This window comes from Haemaphysalis longicornis, unplaced genomic scaffold (genome assembly GCF_048455015.1).
Source record: "Haemaphysalis longicornis isolate Haplotype H1 unplaced genomic scaffold, Haemaphysalis longicornis Haplotype H1 scaffold_4, whole genome shotgun sequence".
Lineage (NCBI taxonomy): Eukaryota > Metazoa > Arthropoda > Arachnida > Ixodida > Ixodidae > Haemaphysalis > Haemaphysalis longicornis.
The window spans coordinates 127,969,705-127,988,819 of record NW_027526361.1 but is presented as its reverse complement, the minus strand read 5'-3'; the positions used below and the strand labels follow the sequence as shown (position 1 = coordinate 127,988,819).

At 45.7% G+C, this 19,115-nt stretch overlaps 1 protein-coding gene across 1 annotated transcript; it reads right to left on the bottom strand.

Annotated features, from left to right (window-relative positions):
• Nucleotides 1-800: 800 nt before the first annotated feature.
• Nucleotides 801-1,787, bottom strand: LOC144179996 (uncharacterized). The gene is made up of 2 exons (XM_077708408.1): nt 1,105-1,787; nt 801-960 (listed from the first exon to the last, which is right to left on the bottom strand). The coding sequence occupies exons 1-2, from the start codon at nt 1,785-1,787 to the stop codon at nt 801-803; spliced, it is 843 nt and encodes a 280-aa protein (XP_077564534.1).
• Between the last annotated feature and the right edge of the window lie 17,328 nt (nt 1,788-19,115).

Sequence of the window (19,115 nt, the reverse complement as noted above, 5' to 3'; positions counted from 1 at the left end):
GGCTGCTATGCTGGGCACTGGTTTACCCTGCCCTAGAATGCCTAAGAGTGGCTGGTGGTCTGTGTACAGAGTGAACGACTTTCGGAATGAACGACATTCGGTATGCCACGCAAGGCTCTATCCTTTAGAGCCTGAAAAATTGCGAGCGCACTGGCCACGCCATACGGAAGGCGCTGGAACTCGAACAGACCTAAGCTTGTGTTGATTGTCAAACATGGTATGGATTCGGGATTGAGAGGCACTTGTTGATACGCAGACGACAAATCTAGAACGCAGAATACTTTGCATTTGCAATGCTCGAGTACAAATCCTCTGGTCTCGGCAGGGGGTAATGATAGGTTTTTAACACCGGGTTGATCGTTATTTTGTAGTCCCCGCATATTCTGTAACTACCATCATTTTTCTGAATATTCACGATTGGAGTTGCCCAATCACTGCGAGGAACTTGCTTTATTGTGCCCTTCTCTACTATGCTCCTTAGCTGTTTTTCTGTGGGCTCTCGTATTGCGAAAGGAAGAGGTCTTTCATGGCCAAACATAGGTGTGCAACCTGTCTGGAGAAGAACTTTCGCTTCAAACCCTCGTATCTCGCCTAGTTCACTCAAGAAATGAGAAGGAAATTTTTTTCAGGGGCTGGACCCTGTCTTTGCAAGTTATTTTTCCGATTCCTCGCCAGTCTAGCTTGAGCCTTTCTAGCCAATTGCGGCCCAGCAACACGGGAAGTCGTCTGCCTTCGTCTTTCACTACAACTGGCAATGTCACTTTCTGGTTGTTGTAGTGGACGGCTACTTCACGCTGTCCCTACAGCTGCAGCTGCTCTCCCGTATACGTGCGCAACGATACTTGAGACGCCGTGCACCTGACGCGCGGAAAAATCGCCTTGTACACGCTTTCTGGAAATATCGTCACAGCTGCGCCTGTGTCAGTCTGCATCTGCAGCGATCTGCCTTCAACCACCACGCTGACCTCGTAAAGGGGCATGCGTCATGTTGACAAAATGATATACTTCCTGTTCACTTTCTCCAAAACGTCTACTGCGTTAGTTCGTTTGCTTCGTCTAGGCTCATTTCGACACATTTTCTGCAAATGACCTAGCATGTCGCACCGGCGGCACCTAAACTCTTTTGCACCAGCACTTGCAGAGTGGTTCTTGCCACATCGCTCGCATTGAATGTTCGGACGAGACTCACTACGCTGACTAGTAGTGACGCAGCCCTCCCTTTTCTCCCTTTTCCGACTGTTCAGAGAATGTATGTTGCCATCCGTATCCTTCATTAATGCCGATTCTCGGGCTGCTAACTCTAGGCCCAAAGCAATTTTGCATGCATTATCGAACTTCAAGTTTTCCTCGGCGAATAGCGCACGCTGGGTGTCCTCATTTCTTACCCCTGCCACGAGTCTGTCCCGCAAAGTATCATTCAAGAACTCGCCGAAATCACATTGCCTGGCTAGGTGCTTCAGTTCTACAATAAAATCTTCGACACTTTCTTGTTCGTGATGAACACGCCTATTGAATGTGCACCGTTCAGCTATCACTGAACTCGAAGTACTGTAATGCCCCTGAGGCAACTGTTTCACCTCTGCAAATGTTTTCTTTGCAGGCGCGTCTGGCACAACCAAACGTTTGAGCACTTCATATGCTTCTGCACCAATTGCAGTCAGAAACACGGGCAAAACTTTCTCCTGTTTAACATCATTTGCAATTATGAAAAGTTTGAAGCGCTCACGGTACGAGTCAAAGTTCTGAGTTCTCGGATAAAACTCGTTTAACTTGCCCAAATGCGACATTTTGCAGATGCAAGGCACTCAAAAAGTCTGCGTTTGACGGCGTGGCTTACGAAGTTGCATCATGGCGGCGTTGGGGGGACAAGGGGCGTTTCTTGACGGTCCGTCGAAGAACCCGTTGCCGGAGTGCTGGCACAATCCCAAAGAAGGTGCAGCATTTCGTCCGTCGCTCCATCGGTTCGCAGTGCGTGGCTGCCTGCTCAATTGTTACTGGGACACTTCCTTCTTAGACTACGCGGGCCGTCGACCATCTTCGTCGCCACATGAGATAACTGCGACACCGGTAGTCATGACGAAGAATCAGCCTTTATTCTGCGCTGACCAACACATATATATATATGGCAGGCGTGGCGTCACCGGCCGGAACAGATAACAGCCAGGCGGCTAAACACACAGGGAAACCAACAGCGTCCGGCGCTATCACTGCTCCTTGGCCGTCGCTATCACGTTACCACACTTATCACTACTCCGGTAGTTCCTACCCTACACTTCGAAATATACACTCTCAGATCAAGCAAAGGGTTCATCTCCTGCACCGCGTCACAAATCGCCCGACTGGTTTACGCGAACAACACCTCCCGCGTATTATAGATGTTTTTACCATGTCCCGCATACACAGTGCCATATCTACATCCCACGCCCAACCAACTAACCAAACTACAAGCAACTCTGCGTAAGATATACCGTATTGCCCTCGGCGTGCCCCACTACGCTCCATCTAACAATCTTATCGAGACCGGCACATATAACACTAAAGAAGAACGTATTCAGACACACAAACAAGCCCAACTTCAGCGCCTTCAGACATCTCACCAGGGTCGGGCACTCTTGCAGACGATGACCTGCCCTGCTCCATCGCTTCCTCCAATTCCCACAACTCCCGCTCCTTGGGCAACGTTCCCACGTATCCGCATAGAACCACTACCTAAGAACATGATCCCCTCCAGGCATGCCACCCACCGCTTTCTACGCTGCAAAGCCCTCACCGAACGTGTCTCTTTCCTAGAAAAGCAGGGATCGACGGTATATTTTCCGAACGTCAGTCATTTCTCCTCCAAGCAAACAGGAACCGCTGCCTTTTCACGCCACTCATCTCTGGTTTCCGCACAAACGCCTTTTTTCTGCCAGCCAGAGGCCACCTCCCTAGAAGAGCGCTCCATCACTCTTAGCATGCTGCTCTCACAACCTCCACCGAACACCCCACTTACATTTTACCAGATTCCCAATCCTCCATCCGAAATTATTTACACTATACCGTCAACCCCTTTTCTTCTAACCTACTGACTGACACGCTCAACAGACATCCTTCTCACCTCTTTGTACTGGTATGGGTACCTGGCCACGGTAACATGGACGGCAACACAAGAGAAAACGCGCTTTCCGGAGAACTATCCCCGGTTCCGTCTACGTTGTGGCCAACTCATACCGCCCTCCTTCCAATCGTCGTCACGATCGCGCAACCCGTAAATTCACTTTACTCTCATATCGCCTCGCCCAGCAAGCCCACCCTTCTCAATACCCGCGCCTCACTCGCGCCCAAACCATTCTTCTCCGCCAGGCTCATACCCGCTGCCTCTCATCTCATCACATTCTACATCGCATACGTTAGTGCTCCGGTCCCCGAACCTGCCCTTCTTGTGGTGCGTACCCATCTATTCCACACGCCTACTCGGACTACCACCCCCCGGAGCTTCCCCCTCCCTCTCCGGCATTCCCTCATGGGACTCTTGGCTGGCTCCCCCGCCCGAAACAGACGTTCGGGCCGACCAGGAGGCCCTCTGCCTTCATATCCAGAAGATCTCCAAGGACATTCTGGACTACTACCAGGACAGTGACGCCTCAGGATCCATCATTCAACTGACCTGGACATAGGTCGGTTACTGGGAATAAATGTTCTGTCTCTGTCTCTCTCTCTCCGGCACAATTAACGAGCAGCAATTTTAATTTATTACGGATTATGCGGAATGTGTTACCTCACATTGTTTTCAGCACTGTGTGCGGTGTACCAATCTGCTTCTTAACTTTCCTGTCTTCCACCTTTGCGTGTGTCAAGCTCCCAAGCTTCTTGCTCTTCCCTTTGCACTTTTGTACCGTCTTTCTTCTGACGTTTATCTGCTACATTGACGACGAAAACCTTGAAACCGTTGAAAGGCGCTAATACGTGGGTTTAACTCTCACATCAGATTTACGCTGGAATACCTACACAGAGAATATATGCAAAAAACCACCTAAAGCCGTGAAGTCTAAAGCGGGAAACTCTCAAAATCAACTGTCTTGCTTACAATTTCTTGGCAACTCTAGTTAAACCAGGCATTTACATTACCAAATATGCTGATATCCACACACAAAAACTACCTATTCAAAACTTCAACGAATACAGAAGATTGCTGCCAGGTTTATATTTAATAAATATCGCCGTACCCATTCACCTGCCGAATTATGTCACTTAGCTGGTCTCTCGCCACCTAACCTTGGAGCTAAATGCGGAAGATCGGAATTCCAGTTTGAAGTTATTTATAATCAAGTTGGAATAAGCACACATGATTACACTGGGTTTCGCATAAACATGCCAAAAATGCTGCGCCATATTATGTATATCCCCCCTCCACTCCCTCACAATAATTTCTTCAAGTCAAATTTCTTTGCTTGGGCAACAACCAAATGAAATTAATTACCTAGTTTTATTGTAATCTCAATGTCAAAAAGTGCATTTGTGGAATGTCTTAAATCCACAATTTTTTCATAAGAAGTCTCAACGAATGGTTTAACGTGTATGTATTCCTACATATGTGCCATGTCACTATAGTGTCTATGGCGGCATTGAGCAAATTTGTGAAATTATCCGTCATTCCGTTCACATGTTTATAATATTTCATTGTTTTAAGTGTTCGAATAAAGGCTTGTAACTCAGTTGCATCCATGCGGTCTTCTTTTGCGGGCTTACAATATGAATAAATGAAATCAACGCACACAATATTATAGACCGATGATGTAGTTTTCGGGGGGGGGGGAAACGTTCAACGTTCTTGACAAATCAGACACCAAAAACACACGATGCCAGCTGAGCACACCTGTATGTAACACCTCATAAATAAAATCATTGTGCCTAATGTGAAAAACAGACATCGAGCATCCAGAAACTTCATGAACATTCCCCCTTCCCGGAATTGAAAAGAATATATCCTTTATAATTGGTACTAAGCTGTTTTGTTCTTCAAGCACTTGTACACTTTACAGACAGATTTCCGAGGATAAAAACACTTCCCGTAGCCCCTTTTCCTTGCGTGTTTCCGGATGACTGCTTGTTCGGTAAAAATTTATCCTCTCGTCGGTTTTAATTTGCCGCTTATCGGAACGCCATCATCAATTAAGACTAGACAATTACTAGTCAAGGGTTGGGCGTTGCTCTACCGGCCTCACATTCACATAGCCTGAACTTTTGCTGCTAGTTATTGTCAACTCTGCGACTGCGCTTGCCTGTGGTGACTTCCGTAGGGGGAGTTTAATGCTAACGTAGGTTTGTGTTGAAATTGCTCAAAACGCTTTACCCTTTATTACTTCCCTGCTGAGCAAACAATGATTTTTTTTCTTTTGAAAAAATTCTTGCGGCTGTTTATCTGTGTGCGTGTGCATGTTGTGCCATATTTTTATAGTTTATTCTGAGTCGTATTGCACTTTTATAACGCACCACCCAACAAGGGCCAGGGCTGTTGGTGGGCACTTCCAAGAAGTAAAGAAATCAAACATTGCGCGCCTGGCGCAGTGCGTTTGAGTGTGTCGGTAACAATGACACTTATTTGCCTAAACCTGCAATTCTGAATTTTGCTCTTTCTCTAAAAATGTGGGCTAGGGGCGGTTGGTTGGAACAAGGGTTCGAGTATTATTTCAACAATAATAAAAAATAAAAAGTGCACAATACGATCATCGCTTTAGACACCAAATATAAGCTGCATATTATATTTTTCGGATACCTTTTCGTGCATTTCAGCTGGTTTCAAGGTTACCCAGCTTTGCGAACCACCAAAAGATAGAAAAATCTGGAATACTGAAGTAAATGTTTAATGTTCGCAATTAAAACGGTGCTTAAAAATCCACAGAAATTAAAGCGACCTAATTAAAGAAACTGGGAGACCCAAGGGCTTATAGGAAAGCAGAAATTTAACTGCCGAGGGCGAACGTTGACCGCGAGCCACCGCAACGTGTTATTGACGTAACAAAGCTAATACAACAAATTTTGACGTATATCTTGTTACGAACATATCAGTTCGACAAAAGAGAACTTTTTAGTGCTTTAAATGTTTTGTTTCATACACACAAAATATATCCTACTTAACCGAAGCGATGAAAGGTCGAAGTGAAACAATAATACTGGCGAAATGACCTCAACGACGTGTTTTCTGATGCAATGAAAGCAATAAGATTACGTTGAATACTCTCGGCCTGAAGGAATTTGATCCTAAGGTGAACGTGACCTCGATCCCGGCTGTCTGTATTACAGCGACCCCTACGTCCGGGCAAGAAAAAAGAACTTTGCTGCAGATCTTAAACAAGTAGCAGCAACAATCAAAACCGATGCAAGGTACGAGCAAGGCATCCCTTAATGGAACAGAATCGGGATAAAAAAGCGGCGTCTTAAGCTGGGGTGGTTGTTTTTGTTCGGTTTTAGGTGCGGAGTACTTTAGGACCGCACAATGTCCGTCCGCGTCCCTACGCATAGCATTTACAATCGCAAAAAATCCCACACGCACCGGCAGGATTCCAGCCTGTGTCTGGTAGACCAGACATAGTGTCAGTCGTCTTACCCACTGGGCTACCACCGTGAGTTAGTACCCCAGAGTCAAACGGCTTACTCCCTCGCCTGTAACGGTGCGGAGTACCTTAGGACCTCTTAATGTCCGTGTGCGTCCATCCGGACGCACACCACCATCAAGCGAAAATCAAGCGAAATTCTATTTGAGCCGTGAGTCGCAGTGTCATTTAGGGACTAATAAAGGTACAACTCAAGGCTCAAATTGAATGACGGTCGGAGCGCAAATCGGATGTCCCTCGGGGCACAACTTGGATGTCATTTCGAGTCCCTGTACTCCGCACCCCGGCCATCATCCACGGAGTGGAGATGCTGCCATTTTTTGTTGTTGAGATCAGGCTCACGCCGTACTCGTCTATGCTCTGGGCATCTGCATCATTGCGTCTGTTGCCAGAAAAACCCAGGAACGTGGAAAATTGCCTGCCGTGTCTTCGATACGGCACAGAAGCAAATAACGGAGTGTTGCCGCTAAGCAGACAACAACAAAGGGAAAATAATTGACGAGAAGATAACATATAAACAAAGGGCCGGTAAGAAGGATCCGATTCTTTTATTGTCCTGTAAGGGCGCTCTCGCGTTTTTCTCACCGCCTAAGCCCTAATTCGCGACGTTTGCCGTGGCTAGGCGGATCACTTGGATTTGATACTGCGTACGCACAGTAGCCTTCGAGTATCTCCAAGCAAGGGCGTGCTGGCCAGTCCTGTGAGAGGGTTTTTTTATTGATGGAGTGCAATCGTATAAAACTCACTGGAAAGTATGTCAGTCCGGCTGGGTGGTGGGTTGCGGTAAAGGAAAGAGTTGATACGAATGGTTGCTCGTTTAAGACGCTCCTACTGGCTCCTATATTTTATTGCCAGCTCCTTCGCCGTCGTAAGATGGTCGTATAGGAAGCGCCAGTGGATACTGGCCATACACTCGGAAGAGGTTCGATCCGTGAAACATGGCGGAGGGGTGGTTACTGCTCCGATTTCAGGAAATTCCAGCCCGGCTACAAATTCACCAAAGAAAAGAGGTTATTATTTAAGGGAAGCACAGGCCGGAGTCATCTGACAGCCGCAATGCATCTGGGAAAAACCTTATCAGAGCGCCTAACGTTCGGCCCTTCTTTTTAGTTGCGGCGAGGGGGAATGTAAACCGACGGTGCAAGTGTTTTTTCCTCTGGCGCTATCGCCTAGTCGCAGTCGCATACCGAATTGGAGGCATATGATGCGCACCCGAGGGTGCACAAGAAGACTGGCCTCTGTTTTCTTCGGCATCCCTTTCTTACTAGAAAGCTCTTCTTTCTGGAACGATGATAGCTTTACTCCCGACAGAAAATAGCCCGGTACTTTCGCGCGAAGGGAGCTGAAGATTGCTGTTTCCGCCATTCCCCTGGGTATCAAAATAGAAATGAGTTTTACCGAGAACGCCAGAGTTCTTGGCGAGAAGTCGAAAGAGAAGACATCACTGCAATGTTATTCGGGCTCTGTGATGTAGTCTAGGTGATGTGCTAACGCTAGAGAGGAAAACAAAGGGGATTCGCGCAGGAGTCAAATACGCCAGAGAGTGGGAGGCGAAGGTATATAAATTCTGCTCAGCGCTTAAAATGCTTGAACGCATCTGCTAACGTGAGTGAAGTCAACTATTGTGAGGCGTAGCTACTGGCTTTCTCACTCTTACAAGAAACTTCTTTCATGGGCAGACTTTCACAAGGCATTTTGCTATTTGCAGCGCCTTTCTCCAACCTGGCTGGTTGGAGAATTTACATTGGGCGTCGAATTATGTTGGGAACACGGAGCAAGAACATTTATAGTAGCGAAACAGCCCATTGCGGTGAACGCGGGCGAGCGACCAGATAATAGAGTTTTAGCTAACCTTCTTTGACGCTCCGGTACCGGCAAAGCGGACCGGGACGCGACTGTGCATGCGCGCGCGGGAGGGCGAGGAGTCGCTCCTGATCACCGGAACGAATGCGCGGGCGCCGCGAGGCAGGCGACCGTCCCTGCGGAACAAATGTGCACCTGCCCAGTCGGGCCCTGCAACCCACCGCCGTAGCTTAGCGGAGGCTAGCCACTATGCTAAAACGCTCAATTGCCGGTCGCGGCCAAGCGCGACACGCATGCGCAATGGCGCTCCCGCTTGCTATCGGAGAGAGCAGACCATGAAAAACGGTCAGCTAAAGCTCGCTAATGTCACAATGAGAAAGCATTAGACTCGGTCAAAACCCCAGCAGTAATTCAGGCATTATGGAACCAGGGGGTAGATGAGCATTATGCAAGAATACTAGAGGATATCTACAACGGGTCCACAGCTACCATCACCCTCCATAAGGAGAGCAGTAAAATATTTATAAGGAAGGGCGTCAGATAAGGAGACACAACCTCTCCAATGTTACTCACAGCAAGTTTACAAGAAGTATTCATTAAGGGAAAAATTGATATTGCTGAAAATGCGGCAGAGCTGAAGCCAGAGGCACAACTTCAATTCCATTCAATTTTCAAAGATTTGCGGAAAGCCTACGGATGTTTGAGATATAGATTTTTGACTCCATCCTAGTAAATGCACCATCTATATTAAGAAAAGTGGTGCGAACCAGTTGTGACTTGAATATGTTTTTCTGAATAGAAAACAAAGATGTGCGTGGTAGTTACTTTCACCGGAAGTGACTGCGCAAATGCCCGTATAGAATTATATCGGTGCAGATTTACATTGGCACGGATTTTGCTTTTTTTATTTTAGTCAATAAGATGATGACGCTCAGAAACTTAAACTTCGTGGTTTTACGAAGCGCGTAGATTTAGAACACGTCGTTGTGATAAGGATGAATTGACTGAGACTTTGGGGCTAATAGATAAGTTCCGGGTTAAAATCATAAGTTCGGACTTCGTAGGGAATTTCTGGAGGGATATCTAATGGGCTGGTAAAAGTTTCCTGAAGCGATGACAATGACCACATAATGAAAGAATGATACTATTTTAAAACATTGATATCATACAAATTAACGTTTGTATGACTATATAAAAAAACAACCAATATTGTTATTTACGCGTCCTGGGTCAGTGGATACGCTTTATTGGGTGGCCGAAAAACGGCAGTAGGAAATGCAATATTACGATTCTAATTGTGATTTAATTGGAAAAGTAACAAGCGGACCTAAATCGAATGTATGTCGCAAACACAAGGTGAGAATGCGTGTGGGCGATTCTGTCCAGCCAAAGTGGGAGGAACAAGACGACATTGGTATAAAAAATTCAGGCTCCCGCGTATACGAACAAAATCCCGCACACGGATAATCAGAGTGGCATCTAAACGCTCTTAACCTCAGACGTGAATTGCTAATTGAAACTAACTTTGTTATGCTGCTTCTAAACGTTGCGCCTGACTGGTGGTTGGAATTAATACAAGCGACACAGCTCTCAGTTAACCTATTGCTTAAAGTGACGCAGCAAATTAGTAGCACAGCGATACTTAGTCCAGTGTAAGCACAAAAATACGTTTCTATGTGGGACCGTGTTATTCCTTCGTTTTCCGTGGCATCCTACAGGAAACTCTAAAACGTGTATCCTTAGTCCCGTTTCTATATGATACTTGATTGTGCGATCCCGCGTAGATGTGCCCTACGTCATTTTCATTTTGTTTGGCATGTATAGTTTCAAGAGATCTAGATTAGCACATAGCAATGCCGACGTCAATGCGCCTGCCACCGAGGTATATATCGGCGATCGTGGTAGTCGATCCTGAGAGGGCATTTTCAGGGATGCGTGAGCCCCCTTGACTGACTTAAGACATTCGAAAAACTCCCGGCTATCAGGCAATTTAGGTTGCGTTAGAAATATCTGTAAATTGACCTTGGTTTCATGTGTAGTACAAGTGTGTAGAGTAAAGCTGCATCCAGAGAGCATATAATGTTGTATGTAGAAAGCAGATGCTACTTTTTTATATATAAAGTTATATGTCCGCCATACAAATTCGAGCGTTTTTCTCCCCAACTGCAACGAGTCGTTTTTGAGGAAGATGCCGTTGGCATCTCCCTGAAAGCATCTGCCTGAAGTCACGGTGGCTCAGTGGCTAAGGCGTTGTCCTGCTGAGCCCAAGGACGTGGTTACGATTGCGGGCCTCGGCGCCCGCTTTTCAGAAGGAAGCTAAAAGCAAAACAAAGCAAAAGCGGCCGTGTGTAGGGATTTAGGAGTACCCTAAATATCCGTAGAAGGTGAAAGCCATAACTACGGCGCGCCTCATATCTAAGGTGTAGTTGCGGCATGTAAAACACCCAAATTAACAAACTAAAATATGTAGTAAGTTTAAGTTTTTGCGTCAAAAGTCGTTTCTCTTATTTCGTTGTCTTTTTATTTTTCAATGTTTGCGTGTATCGGTCAATACACAAGCTTTATTGTTCAGAAAGGTCCTACCTATGTATGTTTTTCATCCAACCATGTTTTCGTTATTCGGTCGAGCGATTGAATAGAGCAAAAGACACATCGATATTTGCGCATTTATGAGCCAAAAAACCCTGGCGTCTTCGAAAAACCGCCCATTGGAAAAAAACATTGAGGGTGCGTTACCGAACACCAGGTAATCTGAAATAACATGGGACAGCCCTTACCACGCTCTTCTTCGTTCAGTGGTTGCTTCGATACCGGCAACCGTAAATCTTCAGTTTTGGCTTTGAAACTTTTAAACCTAAAGCTTTACTGCACTATGTATTTCAAGGTCATTCATCGTGCCGCAATGACCCTTATACGGCTTACCAAGCTGCACGTTTTTATCGCTTCGCATGCTCGCAGCTTCGCCGCTGCGGTACTAAATGGCTTGGTGAGGCTGAAACGGCTGCATCGTCTGCTTCTCACCTTTAAAGGCGGCTGCACCATCCATGTGTGACGTTCAGTGGAAGCGAACCACGTGACCAAACAGGGTTTAACGATTTAAATATGAAAACACCGCGCTCACTAAGTATTTTTACAGGAAAGAAGACGAGAGAAACGCACGATGCATGCCCTAAAACGCGCTGATGTGACAGCGCTTGGTGCCTCAGTCTCGAAATCGATGATACGCAGGCTGAGTTGTATGTGTACGCAATTCGGTGCAAGCGAAAAGGTGAATGCAATGATCAGTTAAATATAGCAACACGACAGGCTGTGAAAGATCAAACAAAGGAAAGCATTCACGAAGCACTGCGTGCACATTCTTCGTGTTCGCTCTTGATAACTGGGATGTTCAGTTTACAAAGTTGCCAGAAATGAGAGGTACCCGTGGGCGATTTCTTTATTCCAACTTTTGTTGATGACGCAGAATAAAAAATTGTGAGTAACTGCTCGCGTCGCTGCAAATGCTGTCGAAAGACGAGTTTTCTTACAACCCTGTCACGTAACTGCCCCTTCGTCCTCCTCAGCCCACCTATCACAATGTTCATCTCCAATCTAAGTCCACCCATTCAAGGTTTGCGGAGTTCAATTTTGCCGCTTTAACCCTGGTGGCGCACCACCTGTTGAGGCATTTGGGAGTGGGCGCTCGAGCCACGAGAGCGGAGTTCACGCGCCAGAGTTGGATGTTCTGATAAAAAACAGTTTTTAACGGGTATTTTAGAGTGCTCACCGGGAAGTCAAGCGCACATATAATTGCGAGTAAAACAACACTGCAAGCACTAGGCATGCATTTGCGTTCTTTCATGACTAACCCAGATATCTTTTTGCTTAACAATATTGACGAATATACATGATATTTCAAGATTGATTGTATCGGAAATGTTTCGCCTATATAAACGTCGTACAAGAAAATTGTTACCCCTTTGGCCAAGCAGCTGAACCGAGTAAAAGACAGACAGGCCAAAAATAGACCCCAATTGTCGCGTTTGAGTATCCCAAGAAAGTATTAAAAATCAATCATGAAGACTCCCACGTAGGCCCTAGAATGTTTTTCATGAACCTATCTTCAGCGCAAGCTCCATGGCCACCGCGGTGGGAGACCGAAATACGTTCTGCCACACAATCTTTCCAGTATTTTACTCTTGTGCATCCTCTAAAACGTGGTTTAAAACGTAAGAACTGGTTCAATAACTCAATTCCTTTGAACAAAAACAGTCACTCGATAGAGCCGTCTTTCGCAACTTCTGTTTACAGACCTTTCTGAGTCCTTCATTTCATCCAAAGAGACTGCCTTTTTCCTAAGTCAATTTTTTTCTGTTCCTGACTTCCTTAGAATCAGAAAAAATTCTGGTCACTGATAATAAATAGAACCATTAATCTGTATTACCCCTGTCAATCCGTCCTGACTTGCCCCACGCCGCTGCGCGGGGACGAAAAAGAATGGCCCAGTCCCCATGAAAGGGATGGCAGGCAGAAGCGCTCAAAGTGTTCTTTCAAGGCCACAACAGAGGAGGGCCACCCGACAATTTTTAGCCGTAGGTAGACGGGCTCCCGATCAAATTAGGCGAATAGATCATTACCACGCATTGGCGCCATTTATAATGATATTCCAAGGTGACAAGAACGCGCGTGCTGCTGCTTTTTCTAGAAAAAACACACGTGACAAATGGGTGGGCAGGTGTTCCGTAACTGTAATGTTCGAGAGTTATTACGAAGCGTAAATGTTCCCCCTCTGCATTAATAATGACGCGTAACGCGCCAGCCGCGTAAGGCGCCATTTATTTTGGTTACAAGCCCAAAATTAAGTTCCACAAGAAGACGTTTGCAATCAACCGGAGCTCCGTATCTTCTGGGTTCTCTTTTTTGACTCCTAGTTGCTGTTTTGCGGTGGTACATTATTAGTATGCTTTCTTGGAATTGTTGGCAGACAATTTCTTTTTCTACACAAGAATGCGAAGGATACGTTTGTGCGAGCTCTCTCCGTATCGGGCGACGTATCAGGCCTATTTGTATTATATTCATATAAAAACAAAACAATGTTCAATTGATGCTGGCCATTTGATCCGTAAAAAGAAAGGTTAGAAGTTTGCTAGGAGTGTTTGTGGAGTGCAGAACGGGTTTTTAGGGTGTCTGTTGCTGCTCAGTCAAAACGGGCTCCAATGACTTTATCCAGTCACGCGAATAGCCGGATTGGCCAATGCCTTAGGCGCTTCGCTTTGGCAGCAAGCCGAAATGTCACACGCATTGCACGTCACTTTTTTCAAAGTGCCCCACGTTGAAAGTAAATCGAGACACGTCGACAAACCGAAACTTCCGACAAGGCTGAAAACGTGAGAGGCGAGGTAAACATGTCATGTTTACTTTTGAGACTCTCTACCCACCCAGTATGCAATGGCAAGCAAACAATCTTGATATAGCCGCGGGCTACTATCGCTCCATTTCAAAACTAAAATTTGAAGAGTAAACGTCAAGTGTAAATTTGAAGTCTCGTGTTGACCCTCCATCTCGTGTGATGATCTTCGTGATTTTTCTCTGGATTCTTGCAGTGCTTGTAATTTGTCGAAGGAAAATAAATACCTTCCAGGCGCGAATTATTTGAAGATAAAACAAGCTTTAACGTGGTAGCCTTGCTGCTTGCAAGACCATGTTAAAGCGTAACATCGTTCGCGCGCTACTTTCTTTTTGTTCCCCCTTCTCGAAACCTCCCAAAGGCGAACTTTTGTACGAGTTATGCAAAGCTGAAGAGCATTTGTTCGTTAAAGCCGATATTGACCCTCTGAACTGCAATGTTTCGAATACCTTTTTCAAAAGTTTTGTGTGTTTTGTTTGTGTGGCATGCTGTTCGCGCAGCCGTTCATACTGGCGTCGCCCGTATTGAAAGGCAATTCTTGGATAGTCAGTATTGTAATTTCAACGTGTGAATCGTCAGCTGCGTGACAGAAATCTCATTTTGTCAGCCACATAGGCCATGCTCATGACAGAACATGAAAGCAAGAATTTTCCACATAAGAATTGAACACCACCAGGAACACGGTGAGTGGCTGCAAAGCACAAACAAATCTTGGTTTGCGGTGAGTTTGACACTTTCGGGGTGCCGCTTTGATATATACGTAAACGTAAACAGAAAATACTCCGGTAACGATTCCTTGTCGGTACTGCGCGGTGTTGCCGGTAACAGAGCAGTATCTCTACATTCGATATTGCAGTCTTTTAGTAACACGGATAGCGTAGGCCACGCTAAGTGCGCATGCATGAGTGGGGACGGCGCGAGGGGTCGGCCGTCCCAGGAGCGGGAGCGACGTCCCTGCAAAGAATGCACGTATGCGGAGTTGGGTCCCGGTACCCGCCGCCGCTAGGGCTACCCGCTGAGCTAAAACTCTATTACCCGGTCACCAAGGCGACCCCTCAGACATAGGCATGACATCTATACAATAGACGCGAGGTAACGTCTGTGGTCGCTACGGCGTGGGTACTACCGAGCAATTGTGAACAAATAAATAAACAAATATAAATAGCCTGCTGTAAAAATTTGCCATAGTGCATTTATTCTCAGTGTGATCAGGTCGGCCAAATCTGCCTGAAGGTTTCAGCTCAATCAAGGGCCTCTTTATACAGTGATTTCATCATTACAGTATTTGTTATGTACCGAATGCTGTCGTTTATACACACTAGGTTCAGAACCTCATGAATAGCTGCTCCAAGGTTTTCCTGAGGCCGTCTATAGCGTATAACCCTGTAACATGTATGCTTTGAGGGAGCTGACAGTGCTGGCGTACGATTGTTAAGCGCTGGTTTCTTGACCGCTTGTTGCATTCAGTGCATAACACAGTCTGGAAGTTTAAACGCTCTCACTGGCTAACCTAATATAGCGGTAGATCCCAACTAGGTTTAAATACTGCTGGGAAGCGCGAACAGGATGACAAATGTTGTTCAAGGTCAGCTGACAGGAGCATCCATTTCCTCTTGCACGAAGTTGGTGTGACTCCGTCTTGCGCCATCAGCGTTTCTCTCAATTAGTTGTCAGCTCTATACGGTTGTTCCGGTCTGCGGTGCACGCTCTAAAACGAGTTTTTGACAAGAAACATTTTGCCTAGTGAAGTGCATGAAGAACTTCAGGCGTCTAAGTGACCGGCCCGGTTATGAGTTTTTCGGATTTGAATAAAGACCAATTTTGCTTGCACAACTACAACCCACTCAATCGCTACGATGTCAAAAAGAAATCAGCATACTCATGCATTGCTCGTGGCGACACGATTATATGAGTATAGAGTCAGCTTTTGAAGAGCGAATGGTGATTTGCCCATCCTATTTTACATTCACAGAACGTTAAGATGTTTTTGCGTCTGCAACTGGCGCGAGACTTGAAATGAGAATCTCGACATCAGCGTAAAACATGGCTGAAGTGCTCAGAATATGGCAGCAAAAGCAATAGCAAAGATGCACGCTGTCTTTTCTCAATACAGCCGCATGGAGTAGAAAGCACTGAGACAATTGCGAAACCGCCAATGTCTGTTTTAGGCAGTAACATCTGTTTGAATAGGATGGTCTTTATAGAAGCCAATGAGCGTACGAAACCCTCTGCTGCAGTACAAGGCAAACGCTGATTAGTGTGGGCTCTGATAGAATGAATCAATCCGAAGGTTTGGGCAGAACTCCTAGATGATACAGCACGCAAACCACAAATAATTCATTTTACAACTTCAAATAGAATACTCGCATCTGTCTACATGTTCTTACCAAATACTTTAAAAGTTCTTTGCACGCAGTTAGTTTCTCCAAGACGGGTAAACTGACGTTCAGTGCAAGTCACGGTCGCTTACAGCATCCAGTAAACGGTACGATGTCGCGTAAGCACCTAGTGCACCAGTCAAGTGTGGCAACACCAAATTTATAGTAAATGCGACCACAGCGCACTATCAAAAAAGCTCTATCTTTTGAAGAACCAGAAGCAAAAAGCTCATATTCGCTGCTTATTGTGAGCTGCGTGGATACCTTTGGTCAGGTAACAACGAATGCTTATGTCCTTATCGCAGCACGAAAACCGAACCACTGGGAACCAATAGTTCGGAAACCCTACGAGTGAATTAAATAAAACATTCAGGGTCCGAATGCCTTCTTGTGGGCCGCCACAACAGGCAGAATGCTTCGTTGTCAGGGAACGCGCTGATTCATTGAACACGGGCTCTACGGAAACCACTTTTCCGGTTTCTATGGTAAATAGGGCGTGTACGTTTTATCAAGAGACCATCCAAGCCTACATCAAAGCGAATCTACGAAGCCTCTCTGTGCCTACGTGAAGTTTTTCGTCTCTCTGTGCCTACTACAAGATTTTAGTTTTTAGTAGGTTGGACTCGCTGACTAGACACTGGTGACAGTAGCGCTGGATATGGTGTGCAGATGTAGGAAGTTTTTATGTACTGGTCATTCATATCGATTCTGCGAAACATGGCGTCTGGTACCTTCCCATTTGTGTCCGGGAAATGCGTCTAACAAGACCAGCCGGTATCAGCGACAAGCGCTAGCAGGTAGATTTTGTTTCTGGCTCCTCATTTGCTTCTACTTACAGCCCTCCGAAAAAGGTTGCCTTATATGCTCTTCAGAATTTTTTCTGGCGCATATTCTGATAAAAACAGGAAACCGTCGAGGCACACAGTTCGCCAAGAGAGCTGCACCTGAACGAGAATGAAATGCGCAGTATTTTATCGTTTTCCTAACAGACGAGGCAGAGCTCGCATGGGTGGGAAACCGCATTTGGGCTCGCATTGAAAGCCCGGTATATGGCTGTTCGCGAAACAGGCGCGGGTCATAGGGCGTCATTCATCCAGCCACCGCCAAGTTCGAGCGGCAAATGCGTAGGCCGAACCGCTTAGAAGAACGAAGGAAGATAGGAAGGTAGGAAGGCCTACCAATGTGCGCATACCACAAAGGAGCAGGCGAGCCCTCCGACAAACGAGCACTGCTTCAAAATGGAAATTTCCAATTCATCACCTCTCAATAGCAAGAGCCCATCGTTTTAAAGAAGCAAGATGGAAGCACAGGAAAATGATACGAGAATGGTTGGGGCTTGGCCTGGTAGGCGGCACGAACCGGTAGCGTATATATATAAGGCCGTCCGGGTTCCCCACCAACCAAATTTACTTTTTAGTTTTTCTGCGGTCTATGCGGCGAACCCTCCAGATACTCGCGCGTCTTGCTCTTTGCTGTGGCGGTCTCCCCTTCACCGCCTTCCCTCATTTGCAGACGCTTTACTTTCCCTTTGTTTTAATGAAATTTTCTTCTATCGGGTTATACGCATAACACGCTAGTAGTACGCGTGGCGCTCTCCGTTTGAACAGTTTCGTTATTTATATTTCTCCATTTTTTTGTCGTACTAGCACGAGTTCTGAACAGCGTCTCTTTGATGGTCTACAGGAGAGCACCGGAACAATATTCAATAGCGGCAAAATAGAAAAGATCCAGCAAAACGGCAGAGCGGCTACAAATAGAAGCTATCACCGAGCTACGTTGTAAGTCAACCATCCATTCTCTCAGTAATTTCCTTTCCAGTAACGAAGCCAGTATTTCCAGTAACGAAGCCGCATCGAGAGGTGGTGGTCCTCGAGGAAGCACGCGCAGCATATCTGTCTGCCCCTCCCTGCCTCCTTCCTCAATTCCTAATTTTTTTGTGCAGCTCTCACACCATTCTTGTTTCTCTCAGTCTTTTCCTCTACTTTTTTCGCTATTTATTTTTGTTGATTGCATCTTTTTGTTTCTAACTGGGGCTGACGGAAGAGGAAGCCGGTTCGGGCAAAGGAAACAGCAATCGGTAAGGCAGATGATATAATGACTAGGAAATGGTTCTCAGTGATGACAAACAAGAAAAACGGAATAGTGGGATTCAAAACCTAACAAGTAAATCATATTATGCTGCTTTGGTTGCCCAGCTTCGAAAATTGTTTGCTAAAATATGCAGATATCAAGCAGTTGGCGTTGTGCCTTCTTGGTGTTACATTTAGTAAAATTAGGGATGTGAAGGTTTATCTACAATTTTGTTTATTGAGCAACTTAAATGCTAAATTTTTCTTGTAGTTTTGTCCACCCATTAGAAATCACCGCCAAGAAACCGGTTAAATGCTTGAACAGAAACCGTATCTGCTGGAAACACCGTTCTAAACGTCCAATGCTGCTGGCATGTCTCATATATGTCCAGATTATTTAAAATAAAAGAAACAGGTCTATTTTCCTCGACATTTATGGTGCCTTCACGTCAGAGACGAATGGAACATTTCCTTCTTGGTGATAACCCCAGCAGAATATGCACCATTAAGCAGTAAAAGCAGCGTCCATTCCTTTGGATAAATCCAATTACGTAGTTCGGGTATGGGCAATAATATTGGCTTCTCTAAATGTGCCAGAAAAAAACAGCAGAAAGAATTGGGCTCAGTCCGGAACGCCGGGTCTTAGGCCTCAAGTTTAGTTTTAATGTCTTGTGACTTCAGCCGGCATCCGCGGCTTGAATTAGTATGCGTGCAATGAGAACTTTTCCAATAAAAAAAACGTTTTCAGCGTTAACCCTTAGAGCTAATCGCCCAGAACATTATTATTATACTTACCTCAGCATTAGGTAAACTTTCAACTCAGCCTGAAGACATCTGAAGCAACGTTTTAGTGTTGCATGTGAAGCTGCACGTACCCCCTTTGTCA